The 22820-nt window shown below is 42.7% G+C and overlaps 1 protein-coding gene across 2 annotated transcripts in view; it reads left to right on the plus strand.

Moving 5' to 3' along the window:
* Positions 1–2050: 2050 nt before the first annotated feature.
* Positions 2051–22820, plus strand: part of FAM172A (family with sequence similarity 172 member A) — a 907909-nt gene continuing 887139 nt past the window's right edge. The window contains exons 1-2 of one of the 2 annotated variants that reach the window (XM_029573259.1): positions 2051–2287; positions 20782–20905. In XM_029573259.1, coding sequence (XP_029429119.1) covers positions 20800–20905 — 106 coding nt within the window. In that variant the 5' untranslated portion in view covers positions 2051–2287; positions 20782–20799. Of the gene's footprint in view, positions 2319–20781; positions 20906–22820 lie in introns of both variants that reach the window. The other variant, XM_029573251.1, reaches the window with a different exon arrangement.

Consider the following 22820-nt stretch of genomic DNA (forward strand, 5'->3'; position numbering starts at 1 on the left):
TGCCTAGAGGGGAGGGCAGAACCAGCAAGATCTGTATTCTTAGGTTTCGGGGGGGGGGGGGGGGGGGGGGGGGGGGGGGGGGGGGACGATGACACAGGAAGGTAGCGCTATGGTAGGCAGGGGAAACAAAAAGTGGAGGCACCACTTGGGGGGTGGAACTTGGCTCCTACATCAGCCCGGGTCTGGCATGGGAGGTGGGGACTGCTAAGAAGCTGGCAGCAGTTGCTTGTAGTGTTGGAGCAGCCAGGAGTGATGGCTTATGTTGGTCCTCCTCTTCCTCACTTGTGAAAAGAGGACAATGTGTGGTTAAGTGAGCAGATGTAATGAAATGTGTAAAGAACAGGAGGTGGCAACATACTGTGAATAAGAGGTCAGTATGTGTAGTTATTGGAGAAGGTTTGTGGCAAGATGTGAATATTGTAAGGATTGTTTGGACAGTAAAACCTAAATAAGTCTAAAATGCAGCAGGATTAAGGCAGGCACTAACATTATAGTGACAGCACAGTAGTTGAGCCTGTGTGTACCAGTGGAGGGCTGATATTAAGATGGGTGTCTGAGATTCCTTTGTATGAGTGGTGATAATTAGGATGATTGGAAATGTGAGCCATTAGCAGGTTTTCAGGATATCCACAATGAATATGTATTAGATATATTTGCATACTCTGCCTCCACTTTATGTAAGTATACTCATATATATCCTGAAAACCAGAGATGTTTGTGGCACTCCATAAAATTGCCTACACCAGCATTAGAATAACATTATCAGGGCTGGATTTATAATTTTAGCTCCCAATTTTGCCATCCTAGCACCCCTTTGAAACTGCCCTAAAGAAAGTGGGAACACTGTCATCTTTGGCCTGGTTATTTGTTGCCCTAGGAAGTTGTATGTACCCAAATCTGAGCCTGAATATTATGTTATTGCATCAAGAGTTACAAATATTTTAGTGCATGTTAATAATCCGTGTGCTAAATTTCAGCACACTGTTTTAATGCATGCTTTAGTATATCAGGACCAGAGTAAGCAACTGGTAGTGAGAGCTGGGGCAGGAGCTGATTTGCCAGTGCATCCTCCTCATCCAAAAATGTTTTGCAGACTGCTGCCCAAGACCGCTAGTCTCTTGCTTTTTCTTGATGTCGGAAGTCCCAGAGCACTCAAGAACTACCCTACTGCTCCTCCCCTGTCCTCTGCCATAGCATCTTTAGAGCGAGTATGATTAATTCCTAGTGCAGGCACGTCCCAATAGGTGTACTAAGCAGCGGCAAAGCTCAGCCATATGGGGCTGCGAGTGAACCCCATCCCACTCACGGCGGAGAGGGGCCTTTCCTGCTTGCGGCTGAGAGTAGAGACTCGACGGGCTGCAAGCAGCACCCATCTTGCTCACGGCTGAGAAATATAGACACTTGGCAGGCCGCAAGCAGCTCCCATCCTGTTCGCAGTACAGAGAAGCCGAGTCTTGGTGGGCCACTAGTGGCACCTGTTTGTGTGTGTGAGAGTGAGTGAGAGGGACTGTGTGTGTACGAGAGAACAATGGTGTTTGGGAGAGAGCCTGTGTAAGGGTACCTGTGTGAATGAGACAAGGAACCTAAGTGTCTGTAAGAGAGGGGGGCCAGACTGAATGAATGAGGCCTGGGCTGGGGGGGGGGGGGGGGGGGGGGGGGGAGTTCGCCTAGGGTGCCTAATACCCTTGCACTGGCCCTGTTAATTCCCCTCACACCCCAGTACCCAAACGTATGCCTCACGTCACTGACGAGCGATCACTGTTCACCACAAGAATCACCCAATCCTATCAGAAACAGTCCACGGGCTAGATTAAGATAACTTTATTGGCATGACAATTTTACATGTGTTGCCAAAGTAAATATACAGAAAGATGAAAAGGGTAAAAAAAAAAATTTAAAAATGGTAATAAATATAAGCGGGACAAGCCTCTCTGCAAGCCTCCCTGCCCCCAATTCGAAGCCAAACGCTTTGCATGACTTTCAGTTCTTACACGCTTGCCCGCCATGATGCCGTCTCTACGTCTGCCAGACGGTTAGCCCAATCGCGCAGGCTGTGGGCAGTCCTGTGGCATAGCATCACGGCTTCCGAGGAAGAGACGTTTCGCGACGTGCTGCGTGCGATTGCGTCGTGGTCGCCCGTCACTGACGCAGCGGCGGAAGAGAGATTGCGGTCTACTCATTAGCATAGCTGCTGTTACCGCCGCTCGTTCGCGCTTGCAGTGGCCGTTGCCGGCGCGTCAGCGTGGAGGAGGAGGAGAAGGAGGCGGCGGTGGGGGTGGTAACCGCGGTAAGCCAGCGCCGCGGTGGAGTACAACGAGGTACTGGCTGGGGTGGCGACCAAATTTTTTGGGGGGGGGATGTGGGCGACTTACCACCCTTTCCCCCTCCGTGGCGACATCACTGCCAATAATAGTGAAAGGCAGAAAAGCAAGACAGTGCTGGTCACAAAGCAACGTTCTCTCTGTTGTGGATTGTCCCTTGTGCAACCAGAACTTACAAGGCAAACGGCAACAGTCAGGATAGTCGAGGGCCCAAGTGATTTTAAGAAGTTACAAGTTGTCGTGAAGCTTTGGCATATACCTGCTACATATGCTGATAGGGTAATTTTGTCAACAGTAACGGTGTAATGATTAGGAGCTGCCCGGTTTAATTAACACACTTGACAGGTACCTCGGTGGTGTAGGTGCTGATCCGAAATAGCTACAGGTATTTTGCTCATTTTCATATAAAGAAAATACTGGTTGTAAACCAAACCGGACACGAGAGAGGTGGTCATAGAAATAACATACAAAATGAACATTTTGTGTCTTATCAGCGTTTTCTTTAAAAAGTGTGCGCCTTTTATAAGTTTAAAGGACACAATCTGTAAGTAACTTCTTTCCTTCACATGTTAAATTAAATTATATTTTAATACAGTGCAGCTTTACAATGGGAGATTCCTAGAATAATATTTCTTGAGTTTACAAAAATGAGTATAAAGCAGCATTACAGCCAAGTTAATGTTCTGTTAAAATAGTTTTGGTTTTTTTTTAAGGTGAATGTAGACTTCTGTTATAAAGTGTGAAATATTCTTAACAGGAAAATATTTTTCTGCTTTGTGTGCATTTCTTATTTCTGTTTTAACCTTCTTTTGAGCCTATGTATCTTCTTTCTATAAATCAGCATGTGGTTAGCAGGTAGCCAAAACTTTCTTGAAATTAAAAACCCCCCAAAAAACAAATCATGTTCTTTGACTCTAAAATTGAATCACTTCCATAAGTTACCAGTTGTAAAGTGTTAGTGTTATTCCCACCACAGGTTTGAAATCCTTAGGGAGGACAAGATATGTAACCCTTATATATATTTTTTTTAAAATATGTTGTCCATTGTCTCTCAGCACTGAATAACTCGTATATTATATGAATGGGTTAGGACCATGTTCAGATTATCCTTAAAAACACTTTATTTAAAACAATTTTTTTTGTGGTGTGGCAGATCACTTTCCCCTTACACTTGACCTAGTAGATCAGTTATGACAGACATTTATGATGGGCAGGAGAGGTCCAAAACTTAGTCACCATGGGTGCACTGCCATGATTATTTTCCACAAATTAGGCTGCCTCCACCCCTCTCCCTCCCATAATCCTAGAATTACAATGACAGCCCTTGGTAGGGATTTGCAAACTGCAGTTACTTTAGAATCTAGTACACATGTATGTTGAATCCCATTCGTGGGAGGTAACTGGTATTATTTCCCGCTCCCTGTCCCCTTCCCTGCCAACCCTGGATGCTCTGATCACTGATTCCACAGCACTTCTAGCCCTTCCTGACCCAGAAGACCAATAGTGGGATCTTGGAGAAATTATTTATTTAAAACATTTATATTCTGTTTAAAATTCAAATAAAATTATTCTGAGCCTGAAGTCTAATACTGTTCTTATCAATATTTATAAACTTTGCTTTCTGTGCACTTGGTATAGAGGAGCAAAAGGATCACTAAATGTGAATACTGAAAATATTAGCGCAATGCAGAACTTGCTATTTGAGAACATCCTTTGGTTCTCCTAATGTTTAAGTTCTAATAACATGAAAATATGCTGTATTTTGAAATGTTATTCAATTTGTGGTGGGTTTTTTTTAAACTTTTCTTGAACCTTTTTCCTAAATAATGTTGATTCACTTTTGCTTCATTTTTCCCCAGAAAGTTATTTATTACTATTGCCAGGCCCGTAGCTGGTGTTTGGATAGGGTAAGCTGGGCGATGATGACAAGGGAAACCATGAACTGGGGGGTGCTCAGGGCACTGTCTGCATCACCCATCCCACCATGGTTGGAGAGTACCAGGATAAGAGAAACCCGGCATGACTGTGACCAAAGAGAGTCCTGGTGTGTCCGTGGTGAATCCCCTCCTGCCTCTCTGATCCTTCCTTATCTAAAAGAAGACTCACCTGTAGTCTAGAGGTGGCCCGGAGCACCCTATAATTCTGGGTTGGTTAATGCCATTTTCCCATCAAAAAATAAGGCTGATCAATGTCATTTTGGAAAATTGCATTGACTGGCCTGGAGCTAGGGTGTGCTCTGGGCCTCCACTAGACTTCAAGGGAATCTTCTTTTGCTAAGGGGGAAGGTTGGGGGGCACTAGACTACAAGGGAATACTTTGTGATGAGTGTGTAGGGGGGAGAGTGCACTTTTCACCCAGGATGCCATTTGCCCTAGAGCCCACCTTGGCCAGACCTTAGTAACTGACAGGTTGATGCAGAAAGGTGTGTTCAGACATTAATACACAGCTTTACCAGCATTTGAATGCTAATTTTTTGAGGGTAAACTTTATTGCTGATGCAGCAGGGAGTTTTACAATCATAAATTGTGCTCCTTCACATGGAAATCCTATACAAATGAGAGCATTAAGCACTACTCCCCAATGCAAAGAGGTGCGCTGGCCAAATGTGCTCGCTCTTAATGCTGGAAATTTAACTCCAGGGTCAGAGATGACGTTAAGCTTCCAGCACTGCTTAAAACCCTCTAAAGTGGACAAATTTTAAAAGAAAAAAGTCTGGACTTGCCACCTCTTATCTGGATAAGGTTATTCTTATCCATCTATGTGGTGATATGGAGAGAGATTTTATCTTTCCCCTCTTATTCTTACCACAAAAATTAGACAAGGCTAAACTTGTTCCAGTACAATGCTGCCAATGTATTTTACATGTAATATTACATGGAGAAGGCCACACTTTGAACAGACTCTCAGTGGGCGTTCCCAAATTCATTGCATATAGTGAAACATATATACCGTATACATATTGGTTCTACATACAACGTCAGCATGATTCAACAAAATAGGTTAGCTTGACCAATCGCAATCTTACTTCTTAGTTCTTCAATGCCCAGCTTACTGTATTGGCCTGTGATTTTGTAATGGAGCCCACAATTATTTTCAGCAACGTAAGTACTGGAAAGCTCATGAAGTTTGGGAAAGAATAGATATAAACTTTTTTTTTTTTCACAGGAATACTTAGTGCTGTCATTTGTGTGACCACCCTTCTTGAAAAATATAAAATTGTTAGTAAAATAATTTGATTTTTCTAATCTAAGCTTACTTTTCAAATAAGTGTTATGAGATTGCTATATCTGTGTCTGTTGCCTTTCTCCCCCAATAACTTTTCTGGTAGGTTGAGGACATGGCACAGGGAGCATGAATACTCTGAAGGGGTGTGGGTTTTTTTTTTGTTTTACTGGACCTACACGTAGCTGCAGATTACAGATGATCTAGAAAGTTAGCTGCTTTAGTTCTGGTTGCAATGTCTTGCTACTTATAATTTGATTTAGAATTAAACAATTAATGGGCTAGTATCTAGTTCAGTCCTGCCCGCTTGGGCAGATCAAAGCTGAGATGTCATGGGCCATTATATTCATGTGCAAAGAACATTTTAAGACTTCCATGTCACAGTAGTTTGAGCAATTCCAGCTTAATTAGTACCATCTGATCAAGTAAGAGCACTAAACTATACTGTTGTATATAAAAAGAAAACAAACCCCAAAACAAACAACTGTAACCAAACAAAAAATATCACTTAGAGGCATCTAAATAAACACTTGGCAAAAATTGGAGTGTGTTAAATATTAGGGTAGATTTTCAAAAACTTGCGCACGTTAAAAATGGGGGTTATGAGTGTGGTTAGGCCTTGTGCGCGCAGCACGCGTTTTCAAAGGGGCCCAGCCACGTGTGTAAGCCATGTTACGTGTTGAAGGGGCGGGCCTGGGGTGTTTTTGGGGCGGGCCAGGGGGCAGGCCCTGAAGTAAGTTCGAAGACAAAAGGAAAAAAGTAGGGTTTAGGGGTTGGGGAGGAGAGGGGAAGGGAGGTTAGGGTAGAGAGAAGGGAACTGGGGAAGGCTGGGATGTGTCACCACGCGGAGATTGCATAATTCACTCCCTTTGCACTCGCTGCACGCACATGTGCACGGCCCCTGGATTTTATAACATGCACACGCTACTTTAAAAATCTACCCCTTTATGTGCAAAGGAGAACCTCTTAGCTGATGAAGCAGAAAGAATAGCACATTTGGTAAAAATAAACCAAAGAAACCACAAGGATTTCAAAAATGTTTCCAAAAGTAGCAAAATAATCCAAATAACAAACACTTCACATTTAGGGCCTGTTTTACTAAGCTGTTTCACATAAACAGAAAATGGGGGAAAAAGCCTTGGTCAACCAGGCCTTTCATGAAAAACATTTCTTACTCCATATCAAGTCCAATTTCTTGACCCAGAGAGCAAACTATTATCAGAGTTTTGAAAATACACTCGCCTCATGGGATGGGTATATTTTCACTATTGGAGGGCCCAGGAAAGTTGGCAGAAGCATTTTTGGGTCCTGAGCAGGGGGAGAGGAGGAGAATGAGGGAGTGAGAAGAAGGCAGTGGGAGCTCACAGTGGAGAAAAGAGTGATCTGGAGAGGAGAGGGGGAAGACTGCTCCTGGGTGGGATAGAATGTGGTGTGGAGGAGAGTTGAGGGCTGTACTAGGTGGGGTGGCGAGTGTTTAACTTATTTATAAAAGAAAAAGCTTACAATGTGCTCTGCCCCCTCCCTTCCTAATTCCCCCCTTCAAAACTATTGGGGGGGGGGGGGCACAGGAGACAAGAGTACGTGGAGGAATTTAGAATTTCCATTCATCAGAATGGAATTGGTGTGGAATAAACTGATTTTATTTCCAGTAAATGTAGAGTCTTTTGCACTCCATGCATGCAGTGGGGCAAAGCTAGGACTGGATCAGCCTGTTTGGGAAGACCTGGGTGAAGTGACATAATGACATAAGTGTCATGTTGGGTCAGATCAAGGTCTATTGAGCTCAGCATTCTATCTCAGACGAGTGACCAGTCCAAGTCACAAGGGCCCAGCAGATCCCCAATAGTTGATCTACTTCCTGTATCTCACTCCCAGGGATAAGCACTGGCTTTTCCAAGGCTACATGGCTAATAAATGGTTATTCACTTGTCCTTCAGGAACTTGTCCAAACTTCTTTTGAACCCCATTACATTAGTTGCTTTGACTATGTCCTCTGGCAACAGATTCTATAGCTTGACTATGTACTAAGTGAAAAAATACTGCCTATAATTTGTAGGATTAAATGGTCAATTTTCTCAGTGGAAAAGGGTAAACAGTGGAGTGCCTCAAGGATCTGTACTTGGACCGGTGCTTTTCAATATATATATATATATATATATATATATATATATATATATATATATATATATATGATCTGAAAAGGAATACGACGAGTGAGGTTATCAAATTTGCGGATGATACAAAATTATTCAGAGTAGTTAAATCACAAGCAGACTGTGATACATTGCAGGAGGACCTTGCAAGACTTGAAGATTGGGCATCCAAATGGCAGATGAAATTTAATGTGGACAAGTGCAAGGTGTTGCATATAGGGAAAAATAACCATTGCTGTAGTTACATGATGTTAGGTTCCATATTAGGAGCTATCACCCAGGAAAAAGATCTAGGCATCATAGTGGAAAATACTTTAAAATCGTCGGCTCAGTGTGCTGCAGCAGTCAAAAAAGCAAGTAGAATGTTAGGAATTATTAGGAAGGGAATGGTTAATAGAACAGAAAATGTCATAATGACTCTATATCACTCCATGGTGAGACCACACCTTGAATACTGTGTACAATTCTGGTCGCCGCATCTCAAAAAAGATATAGTTGCGATGGAGAAGGTACATAGAAGGGCAACCAAAATGATAAAGGGGATGGAACAGCTTCCCTATGAGGAAAGGCTGAAGAGGTTAGGGCTGTTCAGCTTGGAGAAGAGACGGCTGAGGGGGGGATATGATAGAGGTCTTTAAGATCATGAGAGGTCTTGAACGAGTAGATGTGACTCGGTTATTTTCACTTTCGAATAATAGAAGGACTAGGGGGTATTACATGAAGTTAGCAAGTAGCACATTTAAGACTAATCGGAGAAAATTCTTTTTCACTCAACGCACAATAAAGCTCTGGACAACCAAGAAACCATGTTTTACGTAATCAAGGAAGGTGGGTCCGGTTACAGGATTCTCTGCAGGGAATCGATATGTCTGTTAGAATGGGCGATTGCACACTCCAGTTGCAAGCCACCTACCTACCAGGAGTAAAAAAACAGAGGCCGACAGACTCAGCAGGATATTTCATCCCCATGAGTGGGAGCTGAGCTCAGAGGTGGCATCATTTTTATTCCACCGCTGACTTAACTCCTCGGGTTGATCTCTTTGTGACCGAAAACAACGTGAAGGTACTGGAGTTTTGTTCCATTTATCCAAGCGACCGATGAATAGCCCAGGATGCCTTCCTTCTGTCGTGGTCAGGACACTTGCTCTACACTTTCCCTCCGATACCCCTCATCAGCCGAGTAATTCAGAAGTGCATTGCAGATGAGGTGGACCTCATCCTAATCACCCTGGCATGGCCCAGGCAACCATGGTATGCCTACCTAATCCACCTATCCGTGCAATTGCCGGTCCTCCTCCAAGCAGAGAAACGTCTTCTAACACAGGAGAGAGAGACTTTGATGCATCCCATGCACGACTCCCTACATCTGACGGTGTGAAGATTGAAAGGGAGGTACTGAGCCACCTTCCCATCCCGGAGACCCTCCATGAGGAAAATTTATGTGGCCAAGTGGCACAAGTATCGCCACTGGTGCTCATCGGTGTCCCTTGACCCTTTCCAATCTTTGCCGGAGCAACTGTTCCATTACTTGCACTTGTCCTTCAAATCTGGTCTTGCAATTTCCTCCATCCGTATGCATCTCAGTGCTATAGTGGCATACCACCCGCTGACGTAGGGTGCCTCTATCTCCACACATCCTTTAGTATCTTGCTTCACGAGGGGAGCTTTGCGACTACATCCCCCAAGGCTACAACATGCCATGCCTTGGGACCTAAATATAGTCCTGGAAACCTTGATGCTCCCTCCGTTTGAATCTATGCAGACATCCTCGTTGAAATACCTCACATGGAAAGTACTATTCCTAGTAGCAATAACCTCAGCATGACGAGTAGGTGAACCACAGGCTTTGGTGCACTATGCTCCTTATCTACAATTCTACCATGACAAAGTAACCTTGTGGACTCGCTCGTCCTTCCTTCCGAAGGTGGTCTCCGCTTTTCACTTGACTCAGACCATAACTCTACCAACTTTTTCCCTAAGCAACATATTTCCAGACAGGAAGCTCTGTTGGATATGCTGGATTGCAAAATGGTGTTAGCCTACTATAAACAAAGGACCCACGCCCCTCACAGGCGCACTCAGCTCTTCCTCTTGTTTAACCCGAGCACGCTGGGTTTGCTGGTTTCCAAACTGGCTAACTCAATGTATTCACTTCTGCTATGCAGCCAGGTCGGAATGCCTGACATCCAAAGTGAAAGCCCATCAGTTGTGAGCTGTAGCGACTTCAGTTGTTCTTCTCAGACAGGTACTGGTTCAGGACGTATGCAAAGTAGCTACCTGGTCATCGCTCCATGCCTTCACGTTTCACTACTGCCTACAGCAATAAGTCAGTTCAGATGCAGTAATAGGACAAAAAATATTTCGTCACGCCACTAATTCTTGAGACTGTCCACAATATACTAGGGATTCTCTGGGTGGCCAGCCGTACAGAAACGAGGACACTTGGAGTCTTTGTCATTCCATATCTGCGCTTACCGCTGTGATTCAAATCCCTGGGGCTGGGGACTCCCAGACAGCATGGCTAATTCAGCCTTTTTATCTGTGGGGAAAAAAAGCAAGTTTGCTTACTGTAAATGGTGTTTTTCGTAGATAGGATGAAATAGCCATGCTTTCCCGCCTTCCTCCCTGGACAGTCTATCTTTTTCCTGTTCCATTTCTGACACTACGTTCTTTCTGCACTTTGCAATCAACTGAGGCAGAGAGGGCAGTCACGCGGGAAGGCACCGTGCAGGAGCAAAAGCTCTACACATTAGGGATGTGAATCGTTTTAGGACGATTAAAATTATCGTCCGATAATTTTAATATCGTCTTAAACCGTTATGGAACACAATACAATAGAGATTCTAACGATTTATCGTTATAAATCGTTAGAATCGTGAGCCGGCACACTAAAACCCCCTAAAACCCACCCCCGACCCTTTAAATTAAATCCCCCCCCCCCCCGAACCCCCCCCCCCCCAAATGACTTAAATAACCTGCGGGTCCAGCGGCGGTCCGGAACGGCAGCGGTCCGGAACGGGCTCCTGCTACTGAATCTTGTTGTCTTCAGCCGGCGCCATTTTCCAAAATGGCGCCGAAAAATGGCGGCGGCCATAGACGAACACGATTGGACGGCAGGAGGTCCTTCCGGACCCCCGCTGGACTTTTGGCAAGTCTTGTGGGGGTCAGGAGGCCCCCCCCAAGCTGGCCAAAAGTTCCTGGAGGTCCAGCGGGGGTCAGGGAGCGATTTCCCGCCGCGAATCGTTTTCGTACGGAAAATGGCGCCGGCCATACGCGTATGGCCGGCGCCATTTTCCGTACGAAAACGATTCGCGGCGGGAAATCGCTCCCTGACCCCCGCTGGACCTCCAGGAACTTTTGGCCAGCTTGGGGGGGGCCTCCTGACCCCCACAAGACTTGCCAAAAGTCCAGCGGGGGTCCGGAAGGACCTCCTGCCGTCCAATCGTGTTCGTCTATGGCCGCCGCCATTTTGGAAAATGGCGCCGGCTGAAGACAACAAGATTCAGTAGCAGGAGCCCGTTCCGGACCGCTGCCGTTCCGGACCGCCGCTGGACCCGCAGGTTATTTAAGTCATTTGGGGGGGGGTTCGGGAGGGTGGGGGATTTATTTTAAAGGGTCGGGGGTGGGTTTTAGGGGGTTTTAATGTGCCGGTTTTGCGATTTTACGTTTTTTTGATTTTTCACGATTTTTCACGATTTTTCATGATATTTTACCCCCCCAAACGGCAACAATACGATTCCCTCCCCCTCCCAGCCGAAATCGATCGTTAAGACGATCGAGGACACGATTCACATCCCTACTACACATACTTGGAGAAGTTCCCGTCTCAAGCTGCCAGGGGGCGCCCCAGACAGCATGGCTGATTCTTCCTGCTATGTATGGAAAACACCGGTTTATGGTAAGCAAACTTGCTTTTCTCCATTATCTCATTTCCAAGCGAAAGAGCCCTAATCATTTTGGCCTTTTCCAGTCTCTTTATCATTTTCATTGCCCTTCTCTGTAGCTCCTCTATGTCCATTTTTTATCTTTTTTGAGATGAAGTGACCAGAATTGCACATAATACTCAGGGTGCAGTCACACCATGGCTCTATAGAAAGACATTATGATATTCTTAGTTTTATTCTCTATTCCTTTCCAAATAATTCCTAACATTCTGTTTACCGTTTTGACAGCTGCCATCAAACTCTGATCTGAAGATTTCAAGGTGGTATCCACAAGGTCTCAGAGGCTCTTTTCCTGAGTTGTGACTCCTAATATGGAACTCTGCATTGTGTATTTGTAGTTGGGAGTTTTTTTCCCCTACATGCAATACTTTGCATTTCCCCCTCATTAAATTGCATCTGCCATTTAGAAGCCTAGTCTCCCTAGTTTTCACAAGTTCCTTCTGCAGTGTCTCATAATCTGCTGCCATTTTAATGAAACAATTTTGTGTCCTCTGCAAATTTGGTCACCTCACTTGTTCCTTTCTCCAGATCATTTATGAATATGCTTAATAGCACAGGTCCCAATACAGACCCTGGGGCATTTTTCTAATGAGTTTTTACGTTTGGAAAACTGACCATTTAGCTCTACTCTCTATTTCCTGTCTTTTAGTCAGTTACCAAATCACAATAGGACCGTGTTTCTGATCTCATGACTTCCCAGTTTCCTGAGGAGTCTCTCATGAGGGACCCTTGTCAAATGACTTTTGGAAATCCAAATACACTATGTCAACTGTTCATCGCCTAGTACCTAGGTATAGGCAATTACTTTACTTTGTATAAAATGTATTAACTGGCTCACCTTTATCAGCATGCTTATTTACACCCTTAAAATCTAGTAAATTGGTAAGGCAAAAGCCATGCTGACTTTTCCATTAATCCATGTCTATTTACGTGATCGGTAATTTTGTTTTTAAGTATAACTTTGACCATTTTTCCCAACTCAGATATTGGGCACACCGATTTATAGTTTCCTGGATCCCCCATGGAGCCCTTTTTAAAAAAAAAATGCCATCAAATTGGCCACCCTCCAATCTTCTGATTACATGGCTGTTTTAAATGATAGGTTGCAAATTACCAGAAACAGGTCTGCAATTTCATGTGGCAAGTTCCTTCAGAACACTGGGGCATATACCATCTAGTCCCAGCAATTTATGTCCTTGAATTTCACAGTGATTCCATCTAGATGCTCAGAGTCATTACCATCAAAACATGTGTCCGTGTGGTATGACCTGGAAATTGTCCTCTGTAAAGATAGAGGCAAAGAATTCATTTAGAATTTCTGCTATTTTCTTGTCCTCCCTGACCAGTCCTTTTACCCCACAGTTATCTAGTGGCTCTACTTACTTCCTCACAGGCTTTGTGCTTCAAATGTATCTCTATGGCAAGTTTTTTTTCATTCTTATCACTACATTACCCACTCAGGTGCTCAGTGATTTTAAATCTCTACTTTAAAAGACCATCATACTAGGCATCATCAGGAGTGCTTTTGCAATTTAACAAGCTTATTATTTGTCTTATATCTTAGATCTTTTTAAAAATTTGTATAGCATTCAAATCTTGTCAGCGCCATTTATATCCCAGAAATTTTTGAAAAGATGGGCGTTTAGCTTCAATTGACCGTTTTAAACCAACAATGTTTAAATTGCAAAAGAACCAATGATTGTATATAAGACTGATGGATATCACTGGTCTACATCAATTTTGCTGACTACAAGATAACATGTGATCTTTATGTATTTTAGTGTGTTGAATCAAAAAATCACATCCGTTTCCTCCAGTCATGTCCGGGTTTTCCGCAAAACGTTGTCTACTCATAAACTCTTATAGCAATAACGTAACATTATTTAGATATGCTGAATACGCAAAAAGATAATTAAATCGCAGAAAGACATGCTGAATTTCCAAATTTCCTGCTCTTTCACATGAGAAGTTGAAAGCTGGCGTATTTGATGGCCTGCAAATTAGGCTTCTAATAAAAGACAGAGAATTCCTCAATGCCATGAAAACCATAGGAAAGGATTCTTGGTCTGCTTTTTCTGACGTGATTACAGACTTTCTTGGCAACTTTAGGGCCAAAAATTATAACCTTTTAGTTCAAAATTTGTTGATTGCTTTTCAAAGACTGGGAGCAAACATGATTGTCAAATTGCATTTCCTTGATAGCCACCTGAGCTACATCCCTCCCAAATCTTGGAGCTATGAGTGAAGAACAAGGAGAATGCTTCCACCAAGACATCAAGACCATGAATATAGATATCAAGGCAGATGGAACACAAACATGATGGCAGACTACTGCTGGTGTTTATAGCGTGACAACCCTGATCATAAATATTCCAGAGCATCCAAAAAGAGAAAATTTCTCCCTAACAATTAAAATTTACACAACTATTGCTGGCTTGGTTAGACAATAGACTCGTTTTTTGCATGAAACAAATATATTATGTGCTATCGCTTCTTCAGAACTTCCTATTTCCCTTGATATTCGACTTTATAATCTTTATTCAAACATTTCTCATTTGTGAAAACATTTGACATTGAATATTTTTTGACTTCATATTTGGAATCAGCACCTTTCTTTTGGGTAAAATCAGCAAAAATAATTAGGTCAGCAGAAAACTTTTTTTTCAAATGTAGACTAGTGTATTAGATGCTTGTAGCACGCTTGATGCCTAGTGTGATGGTCGTTTAAAGAAGAGATTTAAAATTAGTAAGCATGTGAGTGGGTAACGTAGTGATACATTTATCTCCTGCTAAGGTGGAACATTTAACTTTAGTGTAATACTGTTTTTTACATTTTAACTTGCCAGTGCTTATGCTCTTCTCTATTTTCCTCATTTGGATCTGCTTTCCATTTTTTGAATGATGCCCTTTCTGCTTTAATTGCCTCTTTCACCTTACCTCACTAGCAGTTGTTTGATTTTCTTCCAACGTTTGTAAATGCAAGGAATACATTTTGTCTAGACCTCAAGGATGGCAATTTAAAGTATCTATGCCTCCTGCAATTTTTTAACCTTGTGAATTGCTCCTTTCAGATTTTTCTAACAAATTTCCTCATTTTATCAGTCTCCCTTTTTTTCTCATCGATAAGCAGGGTGCATTAGCCTGACCTCACACAGTCTGGAACCTTCTCTAAGTAGCAGAGCTGTGATGCTTTGCTCATGCACGGCAGTTCCTGTGTGATCTTCCTGCTCAGGCTTCCTCAGTCTTTTTCATGCGCGTCATAAGACAGACACTAATCTTCTCTGCTCCACGGTTCAAAAACTTTTCCTGTTACGTGATACCCAAACAGCACTTTTCAGTGTTAACTATGATCGATAAAAGGTCTCTGGGCTTCAAATACTGTCAATGCAGGCACATAATGTCTGCGACAGGCACAATTTATTATTTTTGCCTTGACCTGTACCATGACCAAGCATCCTGCTCCCACTGTGGAAGATTGTCTCTGTGGGCCCAGAGACAGAGGGCCACTTAAAATTGCCAGATTGCATGAGACAAAAGGAAGATCATCTTTGGGGAGCTATGCACACTTGCCACAACACTCTGTTCACTCCTCCCCAGGCCCAGAAATGCACCATCAGGTAAAAAAAAAAAAAAAAAAAGTCTTGTCAGTGGAACTAGGTGCACCCTCATTGAAGTGGTCTAAACATGCTCAGCCTAAAGCTTAGATGCCAAAGGCCTAGTGCTCTGGAGGCAAAACATAAATGCATCGGGTACACCAAAAACGATGCCTCTAGCTTTGGTCTCTGAGTCAGTTAAGAAAGCGTCAAAATTCTGGACGCAGCATGCACCAGGAAGTGAAGCGCCGCATGGCACTTACGTTTTCTAAAATTGACTATTGTAACGCCCTGTTACTAGGCCTTCCAGTTACCGCTACCTGTCCGCTTCAACTACTTCAGAACGCCACCGCGCAACTTTTAACAAACACCAGAAAATATGAGCACATAATCCCAATTTTAAAAGAATTGCATTGGTTGCTGATTACTTTTAGAACTAAATTTAAGACTTTAGTTTTAATTCATAAAATGATTTTTAATGAAAAAATTGAATGGTTTAATGCTGCTCTGCATTTTCATGCCCCACAGCGAAATCTGCGTTCTGCAGGCAAGGGACTCCTAACAATCCCGTCCCCCAAATTGACACCTAAACTCAGTAAGAGAGAGAGCACTATCGCTAGCAGGACCAGGGTTATGGAACGCACTACCACTAGAATTAAGGCTAGAAGTGAATCCGCAGATTTAAAAAAAAATAAAGAAAAATTTAAAACATGGCTTTTCCTGCAAGCAATTTACGTGAAGAGATCAGCATGGATGAGCGCATTTATAGGCTAGTATTATTTTGTCTTTTTTATAATATTTTATTATGTTTTAGGATGTATTATTTTATGCTATTTTTAGATCAGTATTTTTATTTTACAATTAATGTCCTATTTTTTACCTTTGTTTCTTATGTTTTAATTTATCTGTTGTACATTTGATGTAAACCAGTGTGAAGCTACCACGAGCATCGGCATACAAAAATAAATAGCAACAGTCACTCTTAATAGTTCCCATTTGTGAGGGTGAAATATTCTGCTGAGCCCTTCTTAAGAACCAACAGGGTTTTTAGAATCCAGTAGGCTGCAGCTGCTGCTTCAAGTTGGGGGCAGACTTTCGGCATATCACCCAGTATAGGCCCATATAACATTTGGACCACCGGGTCTTGAACATCCGATATGGATACCACCTAAAATTTGTCACTTCCCCAAATCTACCTCATCTAGCCCCACAAATTCGGGACCATTCTCAATCACAAAATTGCATCTGGAAGCAAAGAAGCTACTAGCGCAAAATGCCATCCAGTGTGTTCCACCAGTGCTCATTCTCAAGGAATTCTAGTCCCAATACTTCCTCATCCTGAAACGAACAGGGGATTTTTACCTAATCTTAGATCTCTGCCCTCTCAAAAGATGTTGCGAAGAGAAAAATTCAAGATGGTAACCCTGAAATCCATTCTACCCTTAATACAGTTGAATGATTGGATGTGCTCCCTTGACCTCAAGGATGCATATGCTCACATTGCAACGCACCCTTCATATTGGCAGTACTATGTTTCCAGATAGGGAAAGAGTGCTACCAATACAAGGTACTCCCTTTTCGACTCTCATTTGCCCTGAGAGTCCTCACCAAATGCCCTGAGAGTCTTTACTAAAGGACCGCAGATTTTTCCATATCTCGAACTGGCTAATAGTGTCGCTGACAGAACAAACATTTCGGTAGGATCTGCAAATGATTAGACTGCTTAGAGGCCCTAGGCTCCATGATAAATTATGAAAAATCAGTCCTTCGGCCGACTCGCTCCATACAGTTTATTGGAGCAACGATAGACTCTATCTTCATGAGTGTTTCTACCCACATACAGACAAGAATGATTGATATGGCTTGTTCTACAATTAAGGCACCACACTAGAGCGAGGGTGCGCATCCTGCTGGGGCATATGGCTATGTAGTCTCATTAGCAAGACTGCACATGAGAAGACTTCAGTGGGACCTAAAGAAACAATGGTCACAACGGAGTCAACCATTGTCGGCTGCAATAACAATTCCGAACTCCATGAAGCGAGACTTAACACTCTCAGCTTGAGCCACCAAGTTAACGGAAGTGGCACCTCTGAAACCACTCCTTCATCAGCTAATTCTTACCACAGATGCTTCCATCTAGGGCTGGAGGGCACACCTGCTGCACTACCAATCCCAAGGACAATGGTCAACCGAAGAGGCAAATTACCAAATCAGTCTTTTGCAACTCAGAGCAATTTGAAATGCTCTACTAGAGTTCGAGCACTTCCTGAAGAGGAAAACAATGATCCACATGGCCCATCAATTAGCCATGTTTTACATAAACAAGCAAGGAGGCTCAGGTTCTTTGAATCTTTGCAAAGAAGCAACCCTAATATGGGATTGGACGACCGAATGGTCCCTCACTCTTCAAATGGCTTACTGGATATAGCAAACATGTAAGTAGAAGGGCTCAGCAGAATATTTCACCCTCACAAATGGGAACTAAACCAAGATGTAGCTGACTATATTTGCCCATTGAGGCCATCCTCAAGTAGATCTATTTGCAATGGTAAGCAGCATGAAACTGCAAAGGTTCTGCTCAATTTTACCCAGCCCAAGCAGGGAATCACAAGATGTGTTTCTCCTATCATGGCCCACAAGACTACTGTACGCCTTTCCACCAGTTCCATTCATTGCTCAAACAATACAAAAGTGCATGAAGGACAAAGCGGAGATAATCCTCATAGTGTCAGCGTGGACGAGACAACCATGGTGCACTTATGTAGTACAACTCTCCAATCAACAACCAAGGCGATTAGCGCCTCAATCTAATCTGCTGACTCAAGAATAAGGGATGCTCTTCTACCCTCTTCTTCACTCTCCACCTAACGACATGGAAATTGAATATGAGGTCTTAGCCCATTACTGCTCCCAGACTATATACAAGAGATCCTCCTTTCTTCCCATAAGCCCTCAACCTGTCATAACTACATGTTAAAAAGGGGATGTTACATGAATTGGTGCAGTATACATGCGGCAATCCCTCTCAACTGCTGGACTACTTGTATCATTTATCCAGAACAGGGCTGCAAATGTCATCAGTCAGGGTTCACCTCAGTGCCATAGCTTTCCATAGGAGTGCATCCACTGGTGCCCTGCTTCAGGAAGGGGTTACTCCACTTGCATCAACCTGTTCAAAAACCAGCAACTCCAGGGGACATTAACATAGTACTAACAGCTCTGATAAAAGAGCCATTTGAACCAATGCGGACTACACTGCTTAAGTTTCTTACATGGAAGGTCCTATTCCTAGTAGCAGTGACCTTGGCCAGGAGAATCAGTGAGCTGCAAACCCCCTAGTGTTTACTCCACTATATCTATAATTCTTCCATGACAAAGTGGTACCCTGACCACATCCCAAATACCTCCTGAAGGTGGTAACAACTTTTCATCTTAATGAATCAATCTCACTCTCCACTTTCTTTCCAAAACTGCACCGGAATGAAAGAGAATTTTACACTCCCTAGATTGTGAACGAGCTCTAGCACACTACAAGCCGAGATCAACAATTGTTTTATCTCTTTCGGTCCCAATAAAACAGGCCTAGCAGTACTAAAGAGAACTTTGACCAATGGATAGCAAGCTGCATTCAATACTGCTATAATAAGACCTCCCTATCTCTCCAGGGGACAGTCAAAGCACATCAAGTACGATCCAGAGCAGCTTCCATTGCACATTTAAAGTACATGCCCATTGCAGATATTGGTAAGGCTACTACTTGGTCATCATTTCACATGTTCAAAGCCTACTATTGCATAGACAAACTATCAAACTCGGACATTTGCAGTAAGCAAAGCGGTACTGAGTTCATTGGAACACCTTGAGGCTGCAACTAGGGTGGACGAGTTGTAGAAAGAAAAAAAAAGGCGGGGTGGGGGGGGGAGAGGCAGGACAAAGAAAGTTCAAGCTGCTGTCCCTCATTCGACAAAGCAACCCTTAGCTTGGGACTCCTCAAGACAGCATGGCGAACGCATGCTGCTTATCGACGGACAAAAGCAAGTTTGCTTACTATAAACTGCATTTTCCTTAAATAGGATGCATTAGCCATGCGTACCCGCCCACCTCCTAGGCAGTCTCTAAATGACTTCAATCTTTGATGTCAACTGAGTAAGCCTGAGCGAGACCAAGACTAATCGGAGAAAATTCTTTTTCACCCAATGCACAATAAAGCTCTGGAATTTGTTGCCAGAGGATGTGGTTAGTGCAGTTAGTGTAGCTGGGTTCAAAAAAGGTTTGGATAAGTTCTTGGAGGAGAAGTCCATTAACTGCTATTAATCAAGTTTACTTAGATAATAGCCACTACTATTAATTGCTTCAGAAGCATGGGATCTTCTTAGTGTCTGGGTAATTGCCAGGTTCTTGTGGCCTGGTTTGGCCTCTGTTGGAAACAGGATGCTGGGCTTGATGGACCCTTGGTCTGACCCAGCATGGCAATTTATTTTGTTCTTATGTCCATCAACTTTATCTGCCTTGTCATGTTGATATAATTTGTACTCTGGTATCAGTGTCCCATTGGTTATCCTCCTTTCACCAGGTCTCCGAGATGCCTAGTATGTCTATATCTATCTTTTAACATTTTTAACATCATATGTTCTAACTATGCAGTCTTAGTTTTCAGACTTAGCATTCACATGCAAACATTTAAAAATAGTTTTATTTGTATTTCTGTTTTTAAAAGTACCCACAACCTACTTATCAGATAAATCGGGCATTTTGGAGTCACTTTTTATCTGCATACTCTCCATTTAAATGCATCTTTTTTTTTTTTTTCAGCTTTTACAACCACCTTTCTATTAGAACATTATAACTTATTTGGTTTGCCAGTATCCTTTGAAGATACTCTCTCTGAAGCATTTGCTGCTAAGAGACTGTTGGCTATTCCCCGTGTTCTAGTTTAAAAGCTACTCTCTCTCTTTTTTTAAAAATTTGCCCCAGCAGCCTTGTTCCACTCTGGTTAAGGTGGAGCCCATCCCGTCAGAGTAGGCTCCCCTTTCCCCAGAATATTTCCCAGTTCCTAACAAACTTGACACATTCTTCCCTACACCATTGTCTCATCCATGTATTGAGATTCTGGAGCTCAGCCTGCCTCTGGTGTCCTGCGTGTGGATTGGAAAGCATTTGTGAGAGCGTAGCCCTGGAGGTTCTGGATTTCATTATCCTACCCAATAGTCCAAATTTATCCTTCAGAATCTCTCTCCTGAACTTTCCTATGTTGTTGGTAACCATATGTACCACAACAGTTGGCTCCACCCCAGCATTCTCTAAAACCTTATCTAGGTGGCACATGAAAATCCACTAACTTTGTATTAGGCAGGTGAGTTACCACACATCTCTGGCTAGGCAAAGCAGTAGGAACCAAAGGGGAGTTTAGTGCATTGCTACTGCTGACTTCTGAGCTAAGAAAATGTTGAGGAAGCAGTGAAACACTAGTTTATGTAATGTATGTAGTAAAGGAGATACACTGTATGTATTCAGGTGACTAATTCCTGCCTTTGGTTCATTTTAGGGCAATCTGGAAAGGTTGATGCCCATTTCCTCCTTCACTTTTGTTTTGTTGGTGCTTAGGGTAAACATGGCACAAATCCAGCAAGGAGGTCCAGATGAAAAAGAAAAGACTACTGCTTTGAAAGGTATGTGACCGTTTTGTCTTCAGCTGTTTGTTAATCTGGGTGTTAGCATGCTGTACATGGCATCATGTCTGTTTATAAGTCTTAAGGCAGCCATTTGACTAAACCAGTCCTCTGAGGGGGCCTCCCTAGCCAGTTTAGTTTTCAGGAGATCCCAAATGAAAGTGCATGAGGTATATTTGCATATACTGGAGACAATGTATCAAATATCTCATGCATATTCATTGGGATATCCTGAAAACGTGACTGATTAGTTAAGGGGTCTGAGGGCCGATTTGCACACCAGTGGACTAAAACACTGACAGCGTTAACAACTGTAAAACTGAGAGAATCTGACTTCCTGTATATGATGATTCTTCCCTAATAAATACATGCATTTTTATAGCACTGCATGAGTCTGTATATTGGCATTTTGCTAATAAGAGCTGATGTTTATTTCTCCCTCATCAGTCTGACTATCCAGTTGGAAAATGAGGACCGAAAAGTTATTTTAACCTCTGGAAACAGCTTGGGAGGACGGACTTGCATCTTGCCTAGCATACCACAAAACATTGGTAGTAGCAAAAAATGTTCTTAGATAATTCAGCTGGCTGCTCAAGTAAAAGCATGAAGAGTCTCTGTTTTTATACTGATTTTTATGTCAGTTTGGGGAGCAATCAATGTTGAAAGATTTTGGATATGCCTTGTGCTTAGCCACTGTCATTTGTTGGGCATCAAAGTAAATCAGGGCACTGCTCTGAGCGCCCGATGTTGGCATCATATTGATACATGTGCAGAGGAATATAGCATGAACAGCTGAAGAGGACTCTGGGGAAAGCTTTACTCTCAAAGCAGCGATTGTAGCAACAGTTTAAAAAAAAAAGTACATTTTAAGATAAAGGTGTGAAAGTATCCGAATTTCATTTATGAGAAAAAAGAAAGGAAAGCAAAATGGAAGACTAAGAGGACTCAATGGAGCTAATAAAATAATTAATGTTTTGAGGACTCTAGTGCTCCTTTCAGGAGAGAAACCTCCCCTTCATTCTTTTCTTCCTTCTCATGCCTGGGCTCTGTTGGACCCTGTCTTTTTTTTTTTTTCTTCTTTTTTCTTCTTTTTTATAAATTGCTGTCATTTCGAAATGGCATTTCATCGTCGTTCCGGGCATGTGCTGGGCTCTGCATCAGTTCCATGCTGTTGTGGTGCAGTTAGGACAACCCTACTGCAAAGTGGGTGCATCTCATTAAAACTATCAAAGGGGGGAAGGGAGTTACAATAGATGCCACATCGTGTCAGTATTCCAGGAGAAAAAGAGCCAATTCTTTTTTTTTTTTTTTTTTTCTGTGGTGGTTGATAAAAAAAATTGTCTAAACAGTTGTTTCCTTCAGACAGTGGCTTTGAGGCACTGTGCCTCTTTGCTTGCACAGTTTTGAAATGGCACATCTTTTGCCCAAGGCTTTAATTTCCTGCTGCTGCAGGAAGAGAAAAAAAAAATCCATAAGAAAAAAAAACAAACCATTGTGCAACAATAGCACTATTCGAACCATGTTCCCAAGGACTACATTTAAAGAATCTTGGAAAAGTCGTGCAGTGGGTTTTGCACTTTTTTTTTTTCACTTGTGCACTTTTTTTCCCGTGGAAATTTTTTTTCCCTTACTGAAATTTCAGGAAATAACTAGTAGAAAATATAACATTTTATTTAGCCTTGGTTCAACCCCATGCATTTTTGTGGCAAAATTGCCAGCTTTGCCCCTTTCCCATCTTCCTCAAATCACACATCAGCAGTGAAAACTTTCCTGTAATTTGCCCCTATGGTTGGCGAGGTTTCATCCAGCCATTTCCAAGTTATTGGGGGGGAGGGAAGAGACTCAAACTGCATCACATACACATTTGATGCCATCTAATTAAGCCTCTCTTCATCTGAATCAAGGCTAACAAATC

This window comes from Rhinatrema bivittatum, chromosome 1, assembly GCF_901001135.1.
Source record: "Rhinatrema bivittatum chromosome 1, aRhiBiv1.1, whole genome shotgun sequence".
Classification (NCBI taxonomy): domain Eukaryota; kingdom Metazoa; phylum Chordata; class Amphibia; order Gymnophiona; family Rhinatrematidae; genus Rhinatrema; species Rhinatrema bivittatum.